The sequence below is a fragment of the Dipodomys spectabilis genome, unplaced genomic scaffold (assembly GCF_019054845.1).
Source record: "Dipodomys spectabilis isolate Male_0828 unplaced genomic scaffold, ASM1905484v1 ptg000034l, whole genome shotgun sequence".
Taxonomy (NCBI): domain Eukaryota; kingdom Metazoa; phylum Chordata; class Mammalia; order Rodentia; family Heteromyidae; genus Dipodomys; species Dipodomys spectabilis.
In genome coordinates this window covers 4,056,359-4,078,919 of record NW_024870711.1, presented here as the reverse complement: position 1 = coordinate 4,078,919, position 22,561 = coordinate 4,056,359, and the positions used below count along the sequence as shown (strand labels likewise).

The 22,561-nt window shown below is 46.2% G+C and overlaps 1 protein-coding gene, 1 non-coding gene, 2 pseudogenes and 6 gene segments (V, D, J or C); 1 reads left to right on the top strand and 9 right to left on the bottom strand.

The window, feature by feature from the left end:
* LOC122105767 (cationic trypsin-3) overlaps positions 1-22,561 on the top strand; it is a 229,544-nt gene that overhangs the window by 128,683 nt on the left and 78,300 nt on the right. The window lies entirely within an intron of this gene.
* On the bottom strand, positions 1,556-2,103 carry LOC122105810. The segment is given in 2 exon segments: positions 1,556-1,962; positions 2,055-2,103. Coding segments are annotated over 2 exon segments (456 nt in total).
* Positions 3,713-4,248, bottom strand: LOC122105809. The segment is given in 2 exon segments: positions 3,713-4,050; positions 4,154-4,248. Coding segments are annotated over 2 exon segments (408 nt in total).
* LOC122105808 lies at positions 6,280-6,848 on the bottom strand. The segment is given in 2 exon segments: positions 6,280-6,662; positions 6,756-6,848. Coding segments are annotated over 2 exon segments (465 nt in total).
* On the bottom strand, positions 9,522-10,124 carry LOC122105807 (annotated as a pseudogene).
* LOC122105777 lies at positions 11,685-12,303 on the bottom strand. The segment is given in 2 exon segments: positions 11,685-12,141; positions 12,236-12,303. Coding segments are annotated over 2 exon segments (456 nt in total).
* LOC122105806 lies at positions 13,886-14,414 on the bottom strand. The segment is given in 2 exon segments: positions 13,886-14,223; positions 14,327-14,414. Coding segments are annotated over 2 exon segments (408 nt in total).
* On the bottom strand, positions 15,027-17,184 carry LOC122105805. The segment is given in 3 exon segments: positions 15,027-15,230; positions 16,653-16,960; positions 17,054-17,184. Coding segments are annotated over 3 exon segments (594 nt in total).
* Trnaa-ugc lies at positions 19,187-19,256 on the bottom strand. Its single transcript has one exon. It is a non-coding gene; the product is annotated as a tRNA-Ala (tRNA).
* LOC122105804 lies at positions 19,763-21,521 on the bottom strand (annotated as a pseudogene).

Below are 22,561 nucleotides of genomic sequence, written 5' to 3'. Positions count from 1 at the left end.
AGGAGGAGGAGGAGGAGCAGGTGGAGGAGGAGGAGGAGGAGGAGAAAGTCACCCTATCACTGTCTTTTGTAAGTAGCCATGGGAGAGGAGGGCAGCACTTGCCCCACTGGGAGGTGCTACAGTGACATCACTGAGCCCTGGAGTAACTTGATATTAATGAAGCCAAAGATGCCAGCAGCCCTGAGATGCACCTTCTATCAGGAGCCAGGAGGAAGGAACAAACATTACTGTGAGTTAAGATCAGAATCAGTAAGAGAGAAAATGGCGAGGCTTAGAACGCAGAAATCATGGCTCCTCAGAAGTTGATTTCAACACAGCTGATTCAGAGCGAGGTCTGCCTGGTGGAGCCCCTCCGCATCCCACACTGCTGCTGCCCAGGGCTCACACGGGGTCTCTGGGCCCTCTCCTCACTCCTCATCCACACCTGCGTATTTCACCAGTGTTTCGCACTGGAAACCCTAAGGCTGGCTGCCATCCACCTTCACAGACCTCTGACTTCTCCCCCCATTCGTGAACTGGCCCTAAGTGAAGGAGGAAGAAAAGGCAATTGCCCACAGCCTTCAGAGGTGAAAATAATAGGGCAAACTCTTCCCTAAATATCTTGTTTTTATGTACAAAGACACTAAAGATGATCTAGAAATTATACCATGAGGGACTTAGTAACTATGAGAAGTGACATAGGAGGTTGGGAAAAGAACCAAGTAACAATCGTGCTAAAGACATGGTTAATGGTCATGTTGATCCATCCCATAACTGGTTTTTTGTCAGACAAGTTTATTAGATAATGATCAGTGATTGACAAGAGCTATCTTGCCTGCAGGTAGGCTAGATGAAGAGGGAAGAGATGCCAGGATGGGCTGGGGAAAGAGAGATCACCTTCAGAACATTCCTAGTCAATGACTTTTCAATAATGCACTGTTCCCTCTCCACCATCTGACCCAAGCCTAAAAGAGTGCAGGGCTGGGAGGATCCCAATAAAAAACTTAAAAGTGCTCTAGTAAACAGCAGAATTTGGTTTGAATCAAGACTTCGATTTAGGGTGTGCATTTCTCTGTAGTTGTGAAGTTGCTGGCAAAAATACATAAATGACCATCATCATCATCATCATCACCAAAACAATATCATTATTATTGTTATTTCCATGCGAACAGTAAGTGAAAAATCTATAACATAATGCAGAAAACGCAGGAGAATCCACATGGAAAGAAAGACAGGAAGCTAGACCAAAAAGCTAATGCTAAGGATGCCACCAAGGCTTACATTCAGTCACTCAGGAGCCACAGAGAAACAGCAAAACAGTTGAGCATATCAACCAACTCTATGGTCCTGAGTTGGCTGTGTGTTTTGGGAGTGCATGGTTTATGGACCAGTTAGATCTGGGCTCTGGGACACCCAGGTCTCTCCTGAGCGACTGTCACTTTGGGGTTCTTGATTGCTTCCAGTCCCTCAGATATCCTTTTCACACGTTTGCAGCACTCATGTCTCAAGAAGCAATGCCTGCCCTCTCCTGACATGAGTGAAGCCTGCATCTGAAGACGGGCCTCCTCCTCCATCCTCAGATGGTGAGGAAAGCGCAGGCGCTGTGCAGGGCAGCTCTGAGCTGCACAGAGGCAGAGAAGCACAGAGCTTTGTGCACGGCAGGAAATGGTCCCTGCCTGGCTGTGTCTAAGCTGCTGGCACAGAGATACACCGCTGAGTCCTCCAGCTGTGCAGGCTGAATCTTCAGGGTGGAGTCTGCACCTTCAGGCCTCTGTGCAGAAAACCAATCTTTGGGCAACTGGGCGTCCTCACTCATAACCTTGTTCTGAAAATAAAGCAGCCTCTCTGGGCCCTGTCCCGGGGTCTGCCTGTACCAGAAGAGGACATTGTGACCAGAAACTGGATCACACCAAAGAGACACAGCTTGGCTTTTCTCTGTGACCTTGTATCTGGGAGACTGAGTGACCCCAGCTTCTGTGAGTGCTGTGGAGTGAAAGACAAAGAATCCGGGTGGAAACAGTGGAGATGATCTTGGGGGGATGTGACAAGGAGATGGTGGGGATGTGAGGACTCACCCATCCCCAGGAGACACAGGGACACCCAGGATGGCAGGCTGGTGCCCATGGTAAGGCAGTGCAGGAGGTGCTCCCAGCTCTCTGTCCTGGGGAATGCAGCAGAGGAGGAGCTTCTGTGTCCCCACCCAGCAGCCCCCACCGTGATGCTATGTGACATCTCCATGGAGGCCTCTGTCTTCCTGTCCAATAGCAGCAAGCCCACAGAGCTCTTGAGGCTGTGCACAGTCATGGCCTGTGGAAAAGCACGAACTGTTCCAACACTTTAGGAGTTGAGGCTCCCTGCACATTTCCAGATCTCCTGAATATTACTTCTTGCCTCTACCAAAGCAACTGAAATTGAAGCTATGAGCTAGTGAGCTTCCCTCTGCCATGTAACTACCCATCCCTTTGAGCCTCTCTCTTTCTCCAGGTTCTCATGGGCTGTCTTTCAGTTATCTAGTGATAAGAATTCTCTGCCAAATTTATTAGAGGAGGTGAGCAATGCTACAGAAAGAAAACAGCTCAGAAATGTTGTTATTGTTTAGAGGTGCAGTGTTGCATCAGCACTCAAGAATTTGGTCCTGTGTGCAGGCAGTGATCAGAACAGGACTTTGGAGTCCTCTGACTGGGGCTCCAGTTTCCTTCATGGATCATTGGACTGATGGTTTCTGGTCTGAATGAACTAGTGAGTGATGGAGGAACTTGAGAAGATTACAATTGAGAACCTAGTTGGAGGAAGTTGCTCCCTTGGACATGTCCTGAATTATGTGCATACCTTTTGTTTATTCTCTCCCTTTCTATCTCTGTCTCTCTCTCCCTCTCTCTCTCTCTTCTCTACATGTATTTTTTTATTGGTCATGAGGCTTGAACTCTGGGCCTCGGCGCTATCCCTCAGCTCTTCAGCTTAAGGCTAGCACTCTACCACTTGAGCCACAGAGCCACTTCCACCTACAAGTATTTTTGCAGTATTTCTTCTCTTCTTTTCCTTCCTTGCATCCTTCCTTCCATCTTGGCATCCTTCTTTCTGCTTTCTTTTCTTCCTTCCTTCCTTCCTTCCTTCCTTCCTTCCTTCCTTCCTTCCTTCCTGCCTTCCTTCCTTCCTGCCTTCCTTCCTGCCTTCCTTCCTTCCTTCCTATGTTCTTTCTGTCTCCTTCCTCTTTGCTCCCTCCTTCTCTGCTGCCAGGCTGCTATGGAGCAATCAACTCTGCTATGCTATGTTCTCCCCACCATGACGCCCAACTTGTCTAGTGGAAACAACACAGCCAAGTGAACACTGTCTAAAATGCCTAAGATTGTGATTCAAATGAATAACCCTTTTCTCCGTAGGTTTACTCCGACGTTATGTCCAAGGGATAGGAAACTGACTAATACAAAAAAAAAACAGATCCTAAAGTTCACGGATAACTCTGTTGTATATCTTCCATCTATAAAATCCCACTCTGCCAGGAGCATCTTCCTGCCACTGTTGAAGATCAATTTGATTCAATACTAATTCAATGGCCACTGTCATCCAGAACAAGTAATCGCACCACCAGGGTGCACGCGTGTTTAAGCAAGGACATCTGTACCCTGTAGCCCCCAAGCTCTGGTCTGATAGGGGCTGAGAAGGAACGAGTTGGCACACACTGCTGTTGAGACTGGAGACTTCAAAGGGGCGAGCAGATGCCCTCCGTCTCCCCTCACACTTTCTGTGCAGAGAGGAGGCAGCCCCGCAGCACTGTGGAGACACGGCTGGCACACCAGTACACAGCTGTGTGGGAGGAGGTGGCTGAGTCCACAGTGAGGGAGAAGTCCTCCGTGCGTGGTCTGGACACGCTGTACCCATCGGGGATGTCTCCTTTTGCAGTGTTCCTCTCTCCATACGAGTAATGGAGCAGCCTCAGCCCATGCCCAGGGTCTTGCCGATACCAGTTCATGGAGTCATGGTTGTCAGTCTGGTGACAGCTCAAATTCACCTGTCTTCCTGTCTCTGTGAGCTTGTGTCTTGGACGTTGGCTGATGGCAGCCTCCATGTGTCCTGTAACAGAGAATGACCCAAGTCTGAAGGGGTCTGTCAAGGAGAAGCCGGGGATGCCCTGGGGTGGGAGGCAGTGAGGTGCCCACCTGAAGCCATCCCTCACCTGCCCACAGGAGACAGAAGGCCACGTGCAGCAGCTGGGTGCCCATCTCAGGAGCGGGGCAGAGTCCCATGTCTCCCAGCCTCCTTTGGAGGAAAAAGAAGGCTGCTTCTCAGTGACTCAGTGGCCTCACCTCCCCACCAATGCCTGGGCTGCTGCTAACCTGCCACGCCCCTTCCCTGCAGAAACAACTCCTTTCTGTTATGTGCATGCACAGGGTTATGGCATTTATACGAGTACTGGTAGTGCATATACACGATTTAACAGTTCATAATGAGTGCCAGTTTTAATTTCTTATTAACTAGAACTATCTATTTTAGTGTTTTCATAATCTTAGGAAGGACATCTGTTCCTCTGGTCTTATTTTACTTCCATTATGATACAATTCCCTGTCTTTACTCTGTTCCAATTTTTCCTAATATTCAGTCATCCTCAGAAATGCCTCAGGGTTGCCCTGTGGCTTTCTTTGGCATCTTGGCTTTAAGTATCTATAAGTAGCTTTTATTAGTGCCCAATGTCTAAAGAATTGAATGTCAGTCTGAGAAGATATCCCAGCCTTCAGAAGCCCCCAGACACTAGGTATCTACCTCACAGTGTTAAAGTAAGGACCCAGAATATCATTGCACAGTGATTCAGGTGACAGGAACCCTCTGGGCTCAGGACACAGTTGTCCTCATGGAGATGAATTCTCCCTGCTTTCAGCCCAGCCATGTATCCGGGATCACCGATGTTCTCTTGTCTGTGCTTTCTGTCAAAGGCTAAGAAAGCTGATTACTAATAGGAAGAAGATTTTGACTAGCAGAGATAGAGGACTGCCATTTGCAGGATCACACAGACATTCTCTGACTTCCTTCAGAGGTTTCTAGTTACCAAAAGCATAACATCAACTCAACCATAACTTCCTTTTTTTAATTTAATTTTATTTTATTTGTGAACATACTGTACAGAGGGGTTACAATTACATGGGCAGGATAATGTGTACACTTCTTACCAAGCATTGCAGCCTCCTCCTTTGTTTACCCTTCACATCCCTTCCCAGCATCCCCCCTCCCCCCTCCCAATCAACCATAACTTCTGTATCTTGATGGACATTGCTGTGTTCCTGGTCTAGTGAGAGGAATGCAGAATCAGACAGACCTCAGCAGGTGTAGAGAATCCAATGAGAGACTGGTGCTCAGGTCTTGAAAGACCCAGATGGTCCCAGACACTAAGAGACACCAACAAAAGGAGCCTGTGGAGCACAGTTGGGCCAAGGCATGTAAAGAGAAAGTTTCCATTTAACAGAGCAGTGATGAGGATGATCTACAGTGACCAAAGACACCCCTTGCAACATTCTCACCCCTCCTTCCCCTACCCCACACCCTTCCCTTACTCTTCTCAATTTTGTAGGATACACACTTGAATCTAGCTGAGACTTGCATTTTTCTTGAGGGGTCATGTTAAAGACACATGAACTACCGAAGCTCTGAGGATCATTTTCAAACTAAGGTATTATCTACCTTCCATGATAGCCTTTGAAAGAATTTCCTTGGGTAGCTAAATCTCACCTATAAATATCTACTTTCTATTTACTTTTAAATTCATTACTGAATCACTACTTTTCGTTTGTTGAAAACATGTATCTCATCTTCAAGTAATCACAGGGCCAATATTCTCTGGCTAAATGGTTTCTGCACTGGAAGCTGATGGACAGGCACTGTGTCATAGCAACCCCAACCCATAATGAGACCACCCACTGCTGCTCAGCTGATCTTGCAGTGGAGAGACAGTACTGTGCTACCTGATATTACACACAGCAGAAAACACCATAGAACCTCAGGAGCACTTCAGGCGAAAGAGGTAGAAAGTATAATTCCACCCTAGGTCTCTGATCATTTTGAAGACTAAATATTAGTAAATTCTCTGAGCTACAGATTTCTGTCTATGAACTATACTTTGAGATCTCCCACATATAAATGGACACACTAATGTCTGTGTTTGCATTACAATATTTAATGTCCATTAGGGCACAGAGCAGAGAGGGTCCAGTGAGTTAGGAAATAAAATGCTCAGAAGCTGTCTGAGCTGGGCAGGACAGAGAAGGGTTATCACAGCTGGAGAAGGCTCTTGGGGTTTGCTAAGGCTGGGCCTCAGCCCCGCCCCTCACCAACCCCCAATGACATCCTCAGCTGGGGCAGGAAGGTTTGGGTAGAGAAAGCCAGTCCCTGTGCAGGGCTGTGCAAGCTGCTGGCACACAGATACAGCGCGGAGTCCCTCAGCTCCAAGGCGCTCATGTTCAGCTCAGAGTGATAGTCACTGAACTGCCGAGCTGAGAAGTGGCCAGGGATGCTTCCTTTCTCTCTCTCTGACTCTCGATAATAGGAAATGAGGAACTGGAGGCTCTGGTCCTCGGCCTGCTGGTACCAGTACACAGCATCATGTCCAGAGTCAGGAGAGCACTGCAGAGTGGCCTTTCCTCCCTTGGCTTTGATCAGGTGTCTGGGGGACTGGAGGACCCCAGCATGCACCACACCTAGGCAGGAAGAGACAGCAATGAAGCCCTAGCCCGGGAGGGCATAGGATGCTCCAGCAACCAGGCTCTGCCCCACCAGAGCCCCTGATTCACCTGCTCCCAGGAGACACAGGACAACACCACAGAGGAGCCTGGGGCCTGGGGCAGAGTCCAGGGGAGCAGCCCCAGGCATCATCTCCCTACTGAGGGCACAAGTCTGAGAAAGAGAGAGAGGGGTGTGGGGAGACAGAGAGACAAACAGAGAGAGAAAGATGGGGTGAGGAGCATTCTCAGCTCCTGGGCCAGCACTCCCTGTGTTTATCTAAACACATCCCTGCCTGGGACCACAAGCCAAGGCTGAACCCACACTCTCCCAGTCAGGCAGCAGCTGGCTCCGTGGGCCCACACTGCCCTCTGGTGATCAGCTCTGCTCATTACTGGAATGGCACTCTACTGCCTGAACCAGGAGCTGGCCCCAGGGTCTGCCAGCCCCCAGACAGCCCTGGAGGCCTTTATTGCCTGTTGCAGTCTCAGCTCTTGCCTGTGGAAGTGAGGGAGGTGTGCAACAGCCCTTCTTGTTTAAAATGAGAAGAAAAATACTTCTTCCTTTCAAATAGTGTGGTAAGCATGGAGAAACCGGAGAGTCGTATTTGCCAGGTGTCCTCAGTGTGTTGGGACCTTGTCAATGTCTTCAACCCGTGTTGATGCCCAGAAGGGAAGCACTGTGGATTCCCTCAGTCAAGAAGTCTTCTCCATGGCTGTGGAAGCCAATGGAGCAGCCATATGAAGAGGAAGCTGCCTGCTTGTGTATCTTCCGTAAGATCCTGTACAACTAATTAGCTAGTTTTTAGGTTGAATCATTTCTTTTTCTCTAACTGATTCATAGAAATTATTTGAATTATGAATACATGTCCCATATATATTTACATATAAAATGTAGAGTAGACACAATACATATAATCCTTATTATATATAATAAAATATATTATTTGATTGCAAGATGATATGCTGTACTCTGAAATTTAATTTGATAATAATGTACTGATTTGATCTTCTCTAGTAATATCAGTATGGTTCTTTTTTTCTGTCTCTTTACTTTTCCTATCCTGTTATCTTACACTTGAGGACTGAAGTTTTTGTAGGAGACATCTAGATTTGTTGCAATTTGTTTTGTTGTGTTTGTGGTCTTCTACTTAGGTCCAACCTCCATACTTCTTAATAAGGACATTGACACTACTCAGATGTGATTTGAATGTTCATCTGGTTGTACTGGTGTCTACATTTTGGTAGACTTTTTCCTTCCATTTCTTTTTGTTACTTTTGTTGGTGGTGGTGGTGTTGGTGGTGGTGGTGGTGGTGGTGCAAATTGAACTCTGGGCTTGGGTGATATCTCTGAGTTCTTCAGCTCATGGCCAGCACTCTACCACTTGAGCCTTGGTGCCACTTCTGGTTTTCTGGTGGTTAAATGGGGATAAGAGTCTCTTGGGCTTTCTTACCCAGGCTGGCCTTGAACCATCATCCTCAGATCTCAGCCTCCTGAGTACCTAAGATTACAGGTATGAACCACCAGTGCCTTTCTTAGTTTGGTTAGTCCAACTTGTGGGGTAGGGTTACCACTTTCTTAATTCTATTGTCTTTTGTTGATTTTATAAGTATAACTTGAGACTTTGTGGTGATAGGGGTGATTCAAAAATTTTACAAGGAAATACAAGAAAGCATGGTCATTTTGAAATAGCACTTTCTTAAAACAGTAACAAATATTAACTGCAAACTAAAAAAGGGTGAAATGGAGAGACTGGTTCTTAAGACCTTTTGTTTTTCAAATTATTGAACTGGAAATAGTTATTTACAACAAGCAGCAATTTGTGCAGTTACAATAGGTTAATCAAAAATTATTTAAAAACTCTTCAAAAGATGGACATATATTAAATTACCACATTATATTATGTAAATATATGCAAAAATTTAGCAACAAACAATGTGCAAGTAACAAACAATTGAAAATCTAAAACAGAGAAAACAAACTGAAAGTTTTCCATGCTTCTGGTGTGAGTATAAATTGGCACATGTACTTTAGAAGCCTCAAAGAAACTTACAATGTAGAGGAACTGTTGTCTGGATCTTGAGCACCTTATGTGAGTTGTATTTTATAAAATCAAGCAAAATTAGATTTTCAGTTTAAAACCTGCTATGAGTAGAAGAGTATTAAATAATGACTGAGATTGTCAAAAGAAATTTAAAAACATTGTATGGACATAGTTAATGTGTATTATTATTGGTGACAGTTGCTTGTGGATAATTGATTTTGATGGTGATTCTCACTTACCATTCTACAGTTTTTTATTTATTTTTTTATTTATTTTTTTATTTTTTTTTGGGTCTGGTTGTGGGGCCTGAACTCTGGGCCTGGGCGCTGTCCCTCAGCTCTTCAGCTGAAGGCTAGCACTCTACCACTGGAGCCACAGCGCCACTTTCCGGCTTTTTTCTTTTTTGCTTATATGGTGCTGAGGAATCGAACCCAGGGCCTCAGGCTTGCAAGGCAAGCGCTCTACCACTGAGCCACCTTCCCAGCCCTCTACAGTTTTTTAAAAGGCTGATAGCTACAAACTGCTTTAGTGTTCCTTTGCTCTGGCTGGCTCACTCTTTAATTTTTATATGTGTGAGTTAGTGACATTTATCTCAGGAGTTTGCTACAATTGTGTAACATTTTATAGTCTTATATGAGGATATTTTCACTGTCTTTGAGATTAAGCTTTCAAGTCCAATCCCAGATGTGGAATCTTGACTATAATTGTAATGTCAGAAAGCTTAGACCTGGTTTTTTCCCATCCTGACTTCCTTGTTGTAGTAATTCAGTGGATCTTTCCTGTCCTCCTGCTGTCAGATCTCCATTCGGGTTCCAAATCCTTCATTCCCTTTGATGAGGAGCAGGACAGGCAACTCCTGAGTTTGGGTCTCTGGGAAGTGGGAGGAGGCTGAGCCCTTATGGTTTGTGCTCAGGAAGGAGGGGGCTGAGGCACACTGTGTCTGGCAGCTGGCACACAGGGTCAGGGCCCAGTCTACCTGCTCTGCAGGCTGCATCTTCAAAGTCGAGAAGGAGCCTCTGTGCAGAGAACCGCTCAACAGGCATCTCAGGTTTTTCTGCAGCAACTTCATACTGGAAGTGAGTCAGGTATTCTAGGCCTTGACCCGGGGTCTGTCTATACCAATAAAGACGTTCATGTCCAGAAATGGGGTCGCACCTGAGTAGCACAGTGTGTCCCCTCTTTGTGACTCTGTGTCGGGGAGACTGGGAGACCCCAGAATCGGTATGACCTTGGAATACAGAAGGACAATCTTTTTTAAACCATTACACACAAACACAGGCACACACACACTCACACAAATACATACACACAACAGGAATGCTTGCTTAGTGGTATTTGATGACTTACCAGTGCCAAGGAGGCAGAGGACCACCCAGCAGAGGAGGCTGGTGCTCATGGTAGAAGGAAAGGAGGTAGAGCAAGAGGAGGAGGAGGAGGAGGATAAGGAGGAGGAGGAGGAGGAAGGGGAGGAGGAGGAGGAGGAGGAGGAGGAGGAGAAAGTCACCCTATCATAGTCTTTTGTAAGTAGCCATGGGAGAGGAGGACAGCCCTTGTCCCACTGGGAGGTGCTACAGTGACATCACTGAGCCCTGGAGTAACTTGATATTAATGAAGCCAAAGATGCCAGCAGCCCTGAGATGCACCTTCTATCAGGAGCCAGGAGGAAGGAACAAACATTACTGTGAGTTAAGATCAGAATCAGTAAGAGAGAAAATGGCGAGGCTTAGAACGCAGAAATCATGGCTCCTCAGAAGTCGATTTCTACACAGCTGATTCAGAGCGAGGTCTGCCTGGTGGAGCCCCTCCGCATCCCACACTGCTGCTGCCCACAGCTCACACGGGGTCTCTGGGCCCTCTCCTCACTCCTCATCCACACCTGCATATTTCACCAGTGTTTCGCACTGGAAACCCTAAGGCTGGCTGCCATCCACCTTCGCAGACCTCTGACTTCTCCCCCCATTCGTGAACTGGCCCTAAGTGAAGGAGGAAGAAAAGGCAATTGCCCACAGCCTTCAGAGGTGAAAATAATAGGGCAAACTCTTCCCTAAATATCTTGTTTTTATGTACAAAGACACTAAAGATGATCTAGAAATTATACCATGAGGGACTTGGTAACTATGAGAAGTGACATAGGAGGTAGGGAAAAGAACCAAGTAACAATCGTGCTAAAGACATGGTTAATGGTCATGTTGATCCATCCCATAACTGGTTTTTTGTCAGACAAGTTTATTAGATAATGATCAGTGATTGACAAGACCTATCTTGCCTGCAGGTAGGCTAGATGAAGAGGGAAGAAATGCCAGGATGGGCTGGGGAGAGAGAGATCACCTTCAGAACATTCCCAATCAATGACTTGAATAATGCACTGTTCCCTCTCCACCATTTGACCCAAGCCTAAAACAGTGCAGGGCTGGGAGGATCCCAATGAAAAACTTAAGAGTGCTGTAGTAAACAGCAGAATTTGTTTTGAATCAAGACTTCGATTTGGGATGTGCATTTCTCTGTAGTTGTGAAGTTGCTGGCAAAAATACATAAATGACCATCATCATCATCATCATCACCAACACAACATCATTATTATTAACTTATTTCCATGCGAACAGAAAGTGAAAAATCTCTAACATAATGCAGAAAATGCACGAGAATCCACATGGAAAGAAAAACAGGAAGCTAGACTAAAAAGCTAATGCTAAGGATGCCACCAAGGCTTACATTCAGTCACACAGGAGCCACAGAGAAACAGCAAAACAGTTGAGCATATCAACCAACTCTATGATCCTGAGTTGGCTGTGTGTTTTGAGAGTGCATGGTTTATGGACCAGTTAGATCTGGGCTCTGGGATGCCCAGGTCTCTCCTGAGGGACTGTCACTTTGGGGTTCTTGATTGCTTCCAGTCCCTCAGATATCCTTTTCACACAATGCAGCCCTCATGTCTCAAGAAGCAATGCCTGCCCTCTCCTGACATGAGTGAAGCCTGCATCTGAAGACGGGCCTCCTCCTCCTTCCTCAGATGGTGAGGAAAGTGCAGGCTCTGTGCAGGGCAGCTCTGAGCTGCACAGAGGCAGAGAAGCACAGAGCTTTGTGCACAGCAGGAAACGGTCCCTGCCTGGCTGTGTCTAAGCTGCTGGCACAGAGATACACCGCTGAGTCCTCCAGCTGTGCAGGCTGAATCTTCAGGGTGGAGTCTGCACCTTCAGGCCTCTGTGCAGAAAACCGATCTTTGGGCAACTGGGCATCCTCACTCATATCCTTGTTCTGAAAATAAAGCAGCCTCTCTGGGCCCTGTCCCGGGCTCTGCCTGTACCAGAAGAGGACATTGTGACCAGAAACTGGATCACACCAAAGAGACACAGCTTGGTTTTTCTCTGTGATCTTGTATCTGGGAGACTGAGTGACCCCAGCTTCTGTGAGTGCTGTGGAGGAAAAGACAAAGAATCTGGGTGGAAACAGTGGAGATGATCTTGGGGGGTGATGTGACAAGGAGATGGTGGGGATGTGAGGACTCACCCATCCCCAGGAGACACAGGGACACCCAGGCTGGCAGGCTGGTGCCCATGGTGAGGCAGTGCAGGAGGTGCTCCCAGCTCTCTGTCCTGGGGAATGCAGCAGAGGAGGAGCTTCTGTGTCCCCACCCAGCAGCCCCCACCGTGATGCTATGTGACATCTCCACGGAGGCCTCTGTCTTCCTGTCCAATAGCTGCAAGCCCACAGAGCTCTTGAGGCTGTGCACAGTCATGGCCTGTGGAAAAGCACGAACTGTTCCAACACTTTAGGAGTTGAGGCTCCCTGCACATTTCCAGATCTCCTGGATATTTCTTCTTGCCTCTACCAAAGCAACTGAAATTCAAGCTATCAGCTAGTGAGCTTCCCTCTGCCATGTAACTACCCATCCCTTTGAGCCTTTCCCTTTCTCCAGGTTCTCATGGGCTGTCTTTCAGTTATCTAGTGATAAGAATTCTCTGCCAAATTTATAGAGGTCGTGAGCAATGCTACAGAACGAAAACAGCTCAGAAATATTTTTATAGTGTAGAGGTGCAGTGTTGCATTCAAGAATGTGGTGTTGTGTGCAGGCAGTGATCAGAAGCAGGAACTTTGTGGTCCCATCACTGGGCCTCCAGTTTCCTTCATGGATCATTGTATTCATGGTTTCTGATCTGAATGAACTGGTGAGGGATGAGCAAAACTGAGAACATGACAATTGGGAACCTAGTTGGAGGAAGTTGCTCCCTTGGACATGTCCTAAATTATGTGCATAACTTGTGTTTATTCTCTCTCTCTCTTGTCTACATGTATTTTTTTTATTGGTCATGGGGCTTGAACTCTGGGACTGGGTGCTATCCCTCAACTCTTCAGCTTAAAGCTAGCACTCTACCACGTGAGCAACCGAGCCACTTCCATCTACAAGTATTTTTGTAATATTTCTTCCCTTCTTTTCCTTCCTTGCATCCTTCCTTCCATCTTGGCATGCTTGCTTGCTTCCTTCATTCTTTCTTTTTATTTTCTTTCCTTCCTTCCTTCCTTCCTTCCTTCCTTCCTTCCTTCCTTCCTTCCTTCCTTCCTTCCCACCTTCCTTCCTTCCTTCCTGCCTTCCTTCCTGCCTTCTTTCCTTCCTTCCTATGTTCTTTCTCTCTCCTTCCTCTTTGCTCCCTCCATCTCTGCTGCCAGGCTGCTATGGAGCAATCAACTCTGCTATGCTATGTTCTCCCCACCATGACGCCTAACTTCTCTAGTGGAAACAACACAGCCAAGTGAACACTGTCTAAAATGCCTAAGATTGTGAGTCAAAAAAATACAATTTTCTCCTTAGGTTTACTCAGACGTTATGTCATAGGGATAGGAAACTGACTAATACAATAAAACAGATCCTAAAGTTCACGGATAACTCTGTTGTATATCTTCCATCTATAAAATCCCACTCTGCCAGGAGCATCTTCCTGCCACTGTTGAAGATCAATTTGATTCAATGCTAATTCAATGGCCACTGTCATCCAGAACAAGTAATCGCACCACCAGGGTGCACGCGTGTTTAAGCAAGGACATCTGTATCCTGCAGCCTCCAAGCTCTGGTCTGATAGGGGCTGAGAAGGAACGAGTTGGCACACACTGCTGTTCAGACTGGAGACTTCAAAGGGGCGAGCAGATGCCCTCTGTCTCCCCTCACACTTTCTGTGCAGAGAGGAGGCAGCTGCACAGCACTGTGGAGAAACTGCTGGCACAGCAGTACACAGCTGTGTGGGAGGAGGTGGCTGAGTCCACAGTGAGGGAGAAGTCCTCCGTGCGTGGTCTGGACACGCTGTACCCGTCGGGGATGTCTCCTTTTACAGTGCTTCTCTCTGCATTTGAATAATGGAGCAGCCTCAGCCCATGTCCAGGATCTTGTCGATACCAGTACATGTAGTCATGGTTGTCATTCTGGCGACAGCTCAAATTCACCTGTCTTCCTGTCTCTGTGAGCTTGTGTCTTGGATGTTGGCTGATGGCAGCCTCCATGTGTCCTGTAACAGAGAATGACCCAAGCCTGACGGGGCCTGTCAGGGAGAAGCCGGGGATGCCCTGGGGTGGGAGGCAGTGAGGGGCCCACCTATAGCCATCCCTCACCTGCCCACAGGAGACAGAAGGCCATGTGCAGGAGCTGGGTGTCCATCTCAGGAGCAGGGCAGAGTCCCATGTCTCCCAGCCTCCTTTGGAGGAAAAAGAAGGTTGCTTCTCAGTGACTCAGTGGCCTCACCTCCCCACCAATGCCTGGGCTGCTGCTAACCTACCACACCTCTTACCTGCAGAAACAACTCCTTTCTGTTATGTGCATGCACAGGGTTATGGCATTTATACGAGTACTGTTAGTGCATATACACGATTTAACAGTTCATAATGAGTGCCAGATTTAATTTCTTATTAACTGGAACTATCTATTTTAGTGTTTTCATATTCTTAGGAAGGACATCTGTTCCCCTGGTCATCTTTAAATTCCCTTAAGATAAAAGTCCCTTTCATTCCACTGTTCCAATTGTTCCTAAGGTTCTGGCAGACTCAGCAGAGCCGCACTGCTGCCCTGTGACTTTCTAAGGCATCTTAGCTCTCAGGACCTATAAGTAGCTTTTTTAAGTATTTTTATTTACCCTATTGGTAAATAATTACCTGTCATTCTGAGAAAGTATCCCAGCCTTCAAAAGCCACCAGACATCCAGGTATTAGCGTGTGAAGGTCAGGGTGCAGGATCTAGTTTCACAGTGATTCTGGTGACAGCAGCCCTCTGGGCTCAGGTCTCCAGGTGTCCTCAGGAGATGAATTCTCCCTGGTTTCAGTCCACCATGGAGCCTGGATCACTCATGTCCCCATTCCGTGCTTTCTGCCCAAGGGTAAGAAGGCTGATTACTAGTAAGAAGGAGATTTTGACCAGCAAAGATAGATGACTGCTGTGTCCAGAATCACACCGACATTCTCTGTCTTCTTCATTCACAGACTCCCATTCACCAAAAGAATAATATGGATGGAGCCTAAAGTTCTGTATCATGAAAATACATCCCTACCCTGTAGCATTCATTGCCTGTTATCATTTTCCAGGTAGGCCATGACTCACTGTGAGCTCTCCATCCTGCGGTCACACAAGGGGACTGAATCTTGATGACATTGCTGCCCTCTTGGTCTAGTGAGGAGGAATACAGAATCGGACTAGACACAGCAGGTGGACAGAATCCAATGAGAGCCTAGTGCTCTGGCCTTGGAAGACCCAGCTGGTCCTAGAGCCCAAGAGACACCAACAAAAGGAGCCTGTGGAGCATGGTTGGGCCAAGCCATGGAAAGAAAGATTTCTTTTTTGAACATATGTACATATACATATATGTATGTTAAATTATTGTCTTTATGTAAATATAAAAAGGATTTTCCATTTAACAAGACAGTTATGGGGCAATGGTGTAGTGATCAAGGTCACCCCTTGAAACATTTTCACCTGTGCTGCCCCTACCCACATCCTTCCATTACTCTTTTTAATTTTGTAGGATACATATTGGAGTCTAGCTGAGACTTGCATTTTTCTTGAGGGGTCGGGTTAAAGGTGCAGGGACTATCAAAGTTCCCAGGATCAATTTTAACATAAGGTGTAATCTACCTGTTATGATAGGCTTTGAAAGAATAATTTCTTTGGGTATCAGTATCAGCTATAAATATCTACTTCTCATTTCTTTTGAAATTCATTACAGAATTAAAATTTTAGTTTGCTGAAAACATGTACCTCTTCTTCAACTTATCATAGGGCTCATTCTCTGGGTAAATGCTCTCTGTCCTGAAAGTTGATGGCAGGCACTAGCTCATAGCAACCACAATCCATAATGGGACTTACCATTGCTGCTCAGCTGATCTTGCAGTGGACAGACACTGCTGTGCTATCTGCTATTGCACAGACCAGAAAACACTTTAGAGCCTCAGGAGCACTTCAGGTTAGGGGTGGTGAATGTACACTTCTATCCCAGCAGTGATCATTTTTTTAATATTAATTTTTATTTCTTGTGAACATATTGTACAGAGGGCTTACAATTACATGGGCAAGATAATGAGTACATTTCTTATCAAGCATTGCAGCCTCCTCCGTTGTTTACCCTTCATATCCCTTAAATGTTACAAAATTCCATGAGTTACAGCTTTCCATCTATGAACTGATACCTTAACATCTCCCACATATAAAGAGGATACCCTAATGTCTTTGTTTGCATTATAATATCTAATGTGCATTAGGACACAGAGCAGAGACGGTCCAGAGAGTTAGGAAATAAAGGGCTCAGAAGCTGTCTGAGCTGGGCAGGACAGAGAAGGGTTACCACAGCTGGAGAGGGCTCCTGGGGTTTGCTAAGGCTGGGCCTCAGCCCCGCCCCTCCCTCAGTGACATCCTCAGCTGGGGCAGGAAGGTTTGGGTAGAGAAAGCCAGTACCTGTGCAGGGCTGTGCAAGCTGCTGGCACATAGATACAGCGCGGAGTCCCTCAGCTCCAAGGCGCTCATGTTCAGCTCAGAGTGATAGTCACTGAACTGCCGAGCTGAGAAGCGGCCAGGGATGCTTCCTTTCTCTCTCTCTGACTCTCGAAAATAGGAAATGAGGAACTGGAGGCTCTGGTCCTCGGCCTGCTGGTACCAGTACACAGTATCATGTCCAGAGTCAGGAGAGCACTGCAGAGTGGCCTTTCCTCCCTTGGCTTTGATCAGGTGTCTGGGGGACTGGAGGACCCCAGCATGCACCACACCTAGGCAGGAAGAGACAGCAATGAAGCCCTAGCCCAGGAGGGCATAGGATGCTCCAGCAACCAGGCTCTGCCCCACCAGAGCCCCTGACTCACTTGCTCCCAGGAGACACAGGACAACACCACAGAGGAGCCTGGGGCCTGGGGCAGAGTCCAGGGGAGCAGCCCCAGGCATCATCTCCCTACTGAGGGCACAGGTCTGAGAAAGAGAGAGAGGGGTGTGGGGAGACAGAGAGACAAAGAAACAGAGAGAGAAAGGGGGGGGGAGGATGATTCTCAGCTCCTGGGCCAGCACTCCTTTTTATCTAAACACATCCCTGCCTGGGACAACAAGCCAAGGCTGAACCCACACTCTCCCAGTCAAGCAGCAGCTGGCTCAGTGGGTCCACACTGCCCCCTGGTGATCAGCTCTGCTCATTATTGGAATGGCACTCTACTGCCTGAACCAGGAGCTGTCCCCAGGGTCCTCCAGACTCCAGGACAGCCCCAGAAGACTGGAGGATTGTCTCTTGCAATCTCAGCTCTTGTCTATAAACATGAGGGAGGTGTGCAACAACCCTTCTTGTCTTAAATGAGAAGAAAAGTCCTTCCTTCCTTCATATACTCTAGTAAGCATGGAGAATCCCAAGAGTCATTACATGCCAGGTGTCATCAGTATGTTGTGACCTGGGCAAGTCATTGTCTTTGACCCCTGGTGATGCCCACAAGGGAAGCACCGTGGATTCCCTCAGTCAACAAGGCTTCTCCATGGCTGCCGCAGCAAATGGAGCAGTCATATGAAGAGGAAGCTGCCTGCTTGTGTATCTTCCATTTGTAAGATCCTATCAACTGTTTTGCTAATTTTTAGGTTGAATCATGTCTTCTTTCTAACTGATTCCTAGAAGTTATTTGAATTATGAATATACTTCCCAAATACATTTTCATAAAACAGACATAATAGACATAGTACATATAATTCGTGTTTTATATATAATAAAATGTATAATTTAATTCTAAAGTGATATGATTTATTCTGAAACATTGATTTTAATGTCTTGATTTGGGCCATTAGTATTAGTATGCTACTTTTTCCTGTCTCTTTACTTTTCTATCCTGTTTCTTTATACTTGCAAATTGAATTTCTTCTAGGGGACATCTTGATTTGTTGCAGTTATTTGTTCTTGTTTTGATTATTTTTTGGGCTGCTGGGGATTGAACCCCGAACCTCACACATTCACACAAATGAATGGTCTAGTGGCCTTCTACTTAGATGCAACGTCCATGCCTTTTAATAAGAACATTGAACCTGCTCAGATATGATTCGACTGTTTATCTGGTGTCTGCATTTTGTATGCTTTTTCCTTCCATGTCTTTCTTGTTCCTTTCTTAGTTTGGTCAATCCAACCTGTGGGGTAGGGACACCATTTTCATAATTCCATTGTCTTTTGTGGATTTAACAACTATAACTTGGGATGTTGTGGTGAGAGTGGTAATTCAAAACTTTTACAAGGAAATATAGGAAAGCAAGGTCATTTGGAAATCATATTGTCTTAAACCGGTATCAAATATGGATTACCACCTAAAAGAGGGTGAAATGGAGAGATTTATTCTTAAGAACTTTTGCTTTTCAAAATATTGAACAGGACATAGTTATTTATGACATCCATAAATTTGTGCAAATACAATAAGTTAATCAAAAATTATTTTAAATTATTCTATAGAGGACATATATTAGATTACCATGCTGTAGTATGTACATATATGCAATTAATCAACAAATAGTAAAAATAGACAAGTAACATGGAAACAATTGTAAATCTAACAGAGAACAAACTGAAAGTCTGCTATTCCTCTGGTGTGAGTGTAAATTGACACACGTAGTTTAGAAGACTCCAAGGAAGGTACAATGTAGATGATACTGTTTGGATCTTTGAACTTCCTTTTAACACCTCATGTGAGATATATTTCATAAAATTGAGCAAAAAGAGAAGGACATTAAGCAATGACTTTCAAAAATTCATAAAGTATCATATGGACATAGTTTAGGTGTATTACAAATAGTGACAATTGCTTGTGGATAATTGATTTTGATGGTAATTCTTACTTACAATCTTACCTTCTTTTTTTTGGGGGGGGGTCCAGTCGTGGGGCCTGAACTCTGGACCTGGGCGCTGCTCCTCAGCTCTTCAGCTCAAGGCTAGTGCTCTACCATTTGACCCACAGCACCACTTCCACCTTTCTCTTTTTGCTTATGTGATGCTGACGAATCGAACTCAGGTCCTCATGCATGCAAGGCATGCGCTCTACCACTGAGCCACCTTCCCAGCCCACAATACAACATTTTTGTAAAGGACTGATAGCTACAAATTGTCTTAGTGTTACTTTGTTCTGGCTGGCCAACTCTTCAATTTGTATATGAGTTTTAGTGACACTCAGCCTAAAAGTTTATTGTAAATATGTTCAATTATATAAACTTCAATTAGAACACTTATTTCTCATGGTCTTTGAGATTAAGCTTTCAAGTCCAATCCCAGATGTGGAATCTTGACTATAATTGTAACGTCAGAAAGCTAAACCCCAGTTTTTCCCCATCCTGAATTCTTTGTTGCAGAAATTCAGTGGATCTTTCCTGTCCTCCTGCTGTCAGATCTCCATTCTGGTTCCAAATCCTTCATTCCCTTCCATGAGGAGCAGGCCAGGCAACTCCTGAGTTTGGGTCTCTGGGAAGTGGGAGGAGGCTGAGCCCTTATGGTTTGTGCTCAGGAAGGAGGGGGCTGAGGCACACTGTGTCTGGCAGCTGGCACACAGGTACAGGGCCGAGTCTCCCTACTCTGCAGGCTGCGTCTTCAAAGTTGAGAAGGAGCCATTGGGCGTCTGTGCACAGAACCACTCAACAGGCATCTCAGGTTTTTCTGCAGCAACTTCATACTGGAAGTGAGTCAGGTACTCTAGGTCTTGACCCGGGGTCTGTCTATACCAATAAAGACGCTCGTGTCCAGAAATGGGATCACACCTGAGTAGCACAGTGTGTCCCCTCTTTGTGACTCTGTGTCAGGGAGACTCTAGAAATTATATCATGAGGGACTTAGTAACTATGAGAAGTCACATAGGAGATTTGGAAAAGAACCAAGTAACAATCGTGCTAAAGACACGGTTAATGGTCATGTTGATCCATCCCATGACTGGTTTTGTCAGACAAGTTTATTAGGTAGGGATCAGTGATTGACAGGACCTATCTTGCCTGCAGGTAGGCTAGATGAAGAGGGAAGAGATGCCAGGATGGGCTGGGGAAAGAGAGAACACCTTCAGAACATTCCCAGTCAATGACTTTCCAATAATGCACTGTTCCCTCTCAACTATCAGACCCAAGCCTAAAATATTGCAGGGTTGGGAGGGTCCCAATGAAAAACTTAAGGGTGCTCTAGTAAAAGCAGAATTTGGTTTGAATCAAGACTTTGGTTTACGATGTGCATTTCTCTGTAGTTGTGAAGTTGCTGGCAAAAATACATAAATGACCATCATCATCATCACCAACACAACATCATTATTATTAAGTTATTTCCATATGAACAGAGGGTGAAAAATCTATAAAATAATGCAGAAAATGCAGGAAAATGCACGTGGAAAGAAAGACAGGAAGGTAGACCAAGAAGCTAATGCCAAGGATGCCAGAAAGACTCACATTCAGTCACTCAGGAGCCACAGAGAAACAGCCAAACAGTCGAGCATATCAACCAACTCTATGGTCCTGAGTTGGCTGTGTGTGTTTTGGGAGTGCATGGTTTATGGACCAGTTAGATCTGGGCTCTGGGACACCAGGTCTCTCCTGAGGGACTGTCACTTTGGGGTTCTTGATTGCTTCCAGTCCCTCAGATATCCTTTTCACACGTTTGCAGCACTCATGTCTCAAGAAGCAATGCCTGCCCTCTCCTGACATGAGTGAAGCCTGCATCTGAACACGGGCCTCCTCCTCCTTCCTCAGATGGTGAGGAAAGCGCAGGCCCTGTGCAGGGCAGCTCTGAGCTGCACAGAGGCAGAGAAACACAGAGCTTTGTGCACAGCAGGAAACGGTCCCTGCCTGGCTGTGTCTAAGCTGCTGGTACAGAGATACACTGCTGAGTCCTCCAGCTGTGCAGCTGAATCTTCAGGGTGGAGTCTGCACCTTCAGGCCTCTGTGCAGAAAACCGATCTTTGGGCAACTGGGCGTCCTCACTCACATCCATGTTCTGAAAATGAAGCAGCCTCTCTGGGCCCTGTCCCAGGGTCTGCCTATACCAGAAGAGGGCATTGTGACCAGAAACTGGATCACACCAAAGAGACATAGCTTGGCTTTTCTCGGTGACCTTGTATCTTGGAGACTGAGTGACCCCAGCTTCTGTGAGTGCTGTGGAGGAAAAGACAAAGAATCCGGGTGGAAACAGTGGAGATGATCTTGGGGGGATGTGACAAGGAGATGGTGGGGATGTGAGGACTCACCCATCCCCAGGAGACACAGGGACATGCAGGATGGCAGGCTGGTGCCCATGGTGAGGCAGTGCAGGAGGTGCTCCCAGCTCTCTGTCCTGGGGAATGCAGCAGAGGAGGAGCTTCTGTGTCCCCACCCAGCAGCCCCCACCGTGATGCTATGTGACATCTCCATGGAGGCCTCTGTCTTCCTGTCCAATAGCAGCAAGCCCAGAGAGCTCTTGAGGCTGTGCACAGTCATAGCCTGTGGAAAGGCACATATTGTTCCAACATTTTAAGAGTTGAGGCTCCCTCCACATTTCCAGATCTCCTGGATATTTCTTCTTGCCTCTACCAAAGCAACTGAAATTGAAGCTATGAGCTAGTGAGCTTCCCTCTGCCATGTAACTACCCATCCCTTTGAGCCTTTCTCTTTCTCCAGGTTCTCATGGGCTGTCTTTCAGTTATCTAGTGATAAGAATTCTCTGCCAAATTTATTGGAGGAGGTGAGCAATGCTACAGAAAGAAAACAGCTCAGAAATGTTGTTATAGTTTAGAGGTGCAGTGTTGCATCAGCACTCAAGAATGTGGTCCTGTGTGCAGGCAGTGATCAGAAGCAGGACTTTGGAGTCCCATCACTGGGGCTCCAGTTTCCTTCATGGATCATTGTACTAACGGTGTCTGATCTGAATGAAGTAGTAAAGGATGGAGAAAACTGAGGATGGTAACTGTTGGGAAACTAGTTGGAGGAAGTTGCTCACTTGGACATGTCCCAAATCAGGTTCATGCCTTGTGCTTATTCTCTCTCTGTCTCTCTCTGTCTCTGTCTCTGTCTCTCCCTCTCTCTGTCTTCTGTACATGTATTTGTCTAGTACTCCTTCCCTTCCTTTTCCTTCCTTGTGTCTGTCCTTTCTTCCTTCCTTCCTTCCATCCTTCGTTTGTTCCTTCCTTCCATTCTTTCTCTCCTCTTTTCTTTCCTTCATTTCTTTCTTTCTGGCTTGCTTGCTTGCTGTCTATGTTCTTTCTCTCTCCCTCCTTTTTGCTCCCTCCATCTCTGCTGCCAGGCTGCTATGGAGCAATCAACTCTGCTATGCTATGTTCTTCCCACCATGATGCCCAACTTCTCTAGCAGAAACAACACAGCCCAGTGAACACTTACTAAAATGCCTAAAATTGTGACTC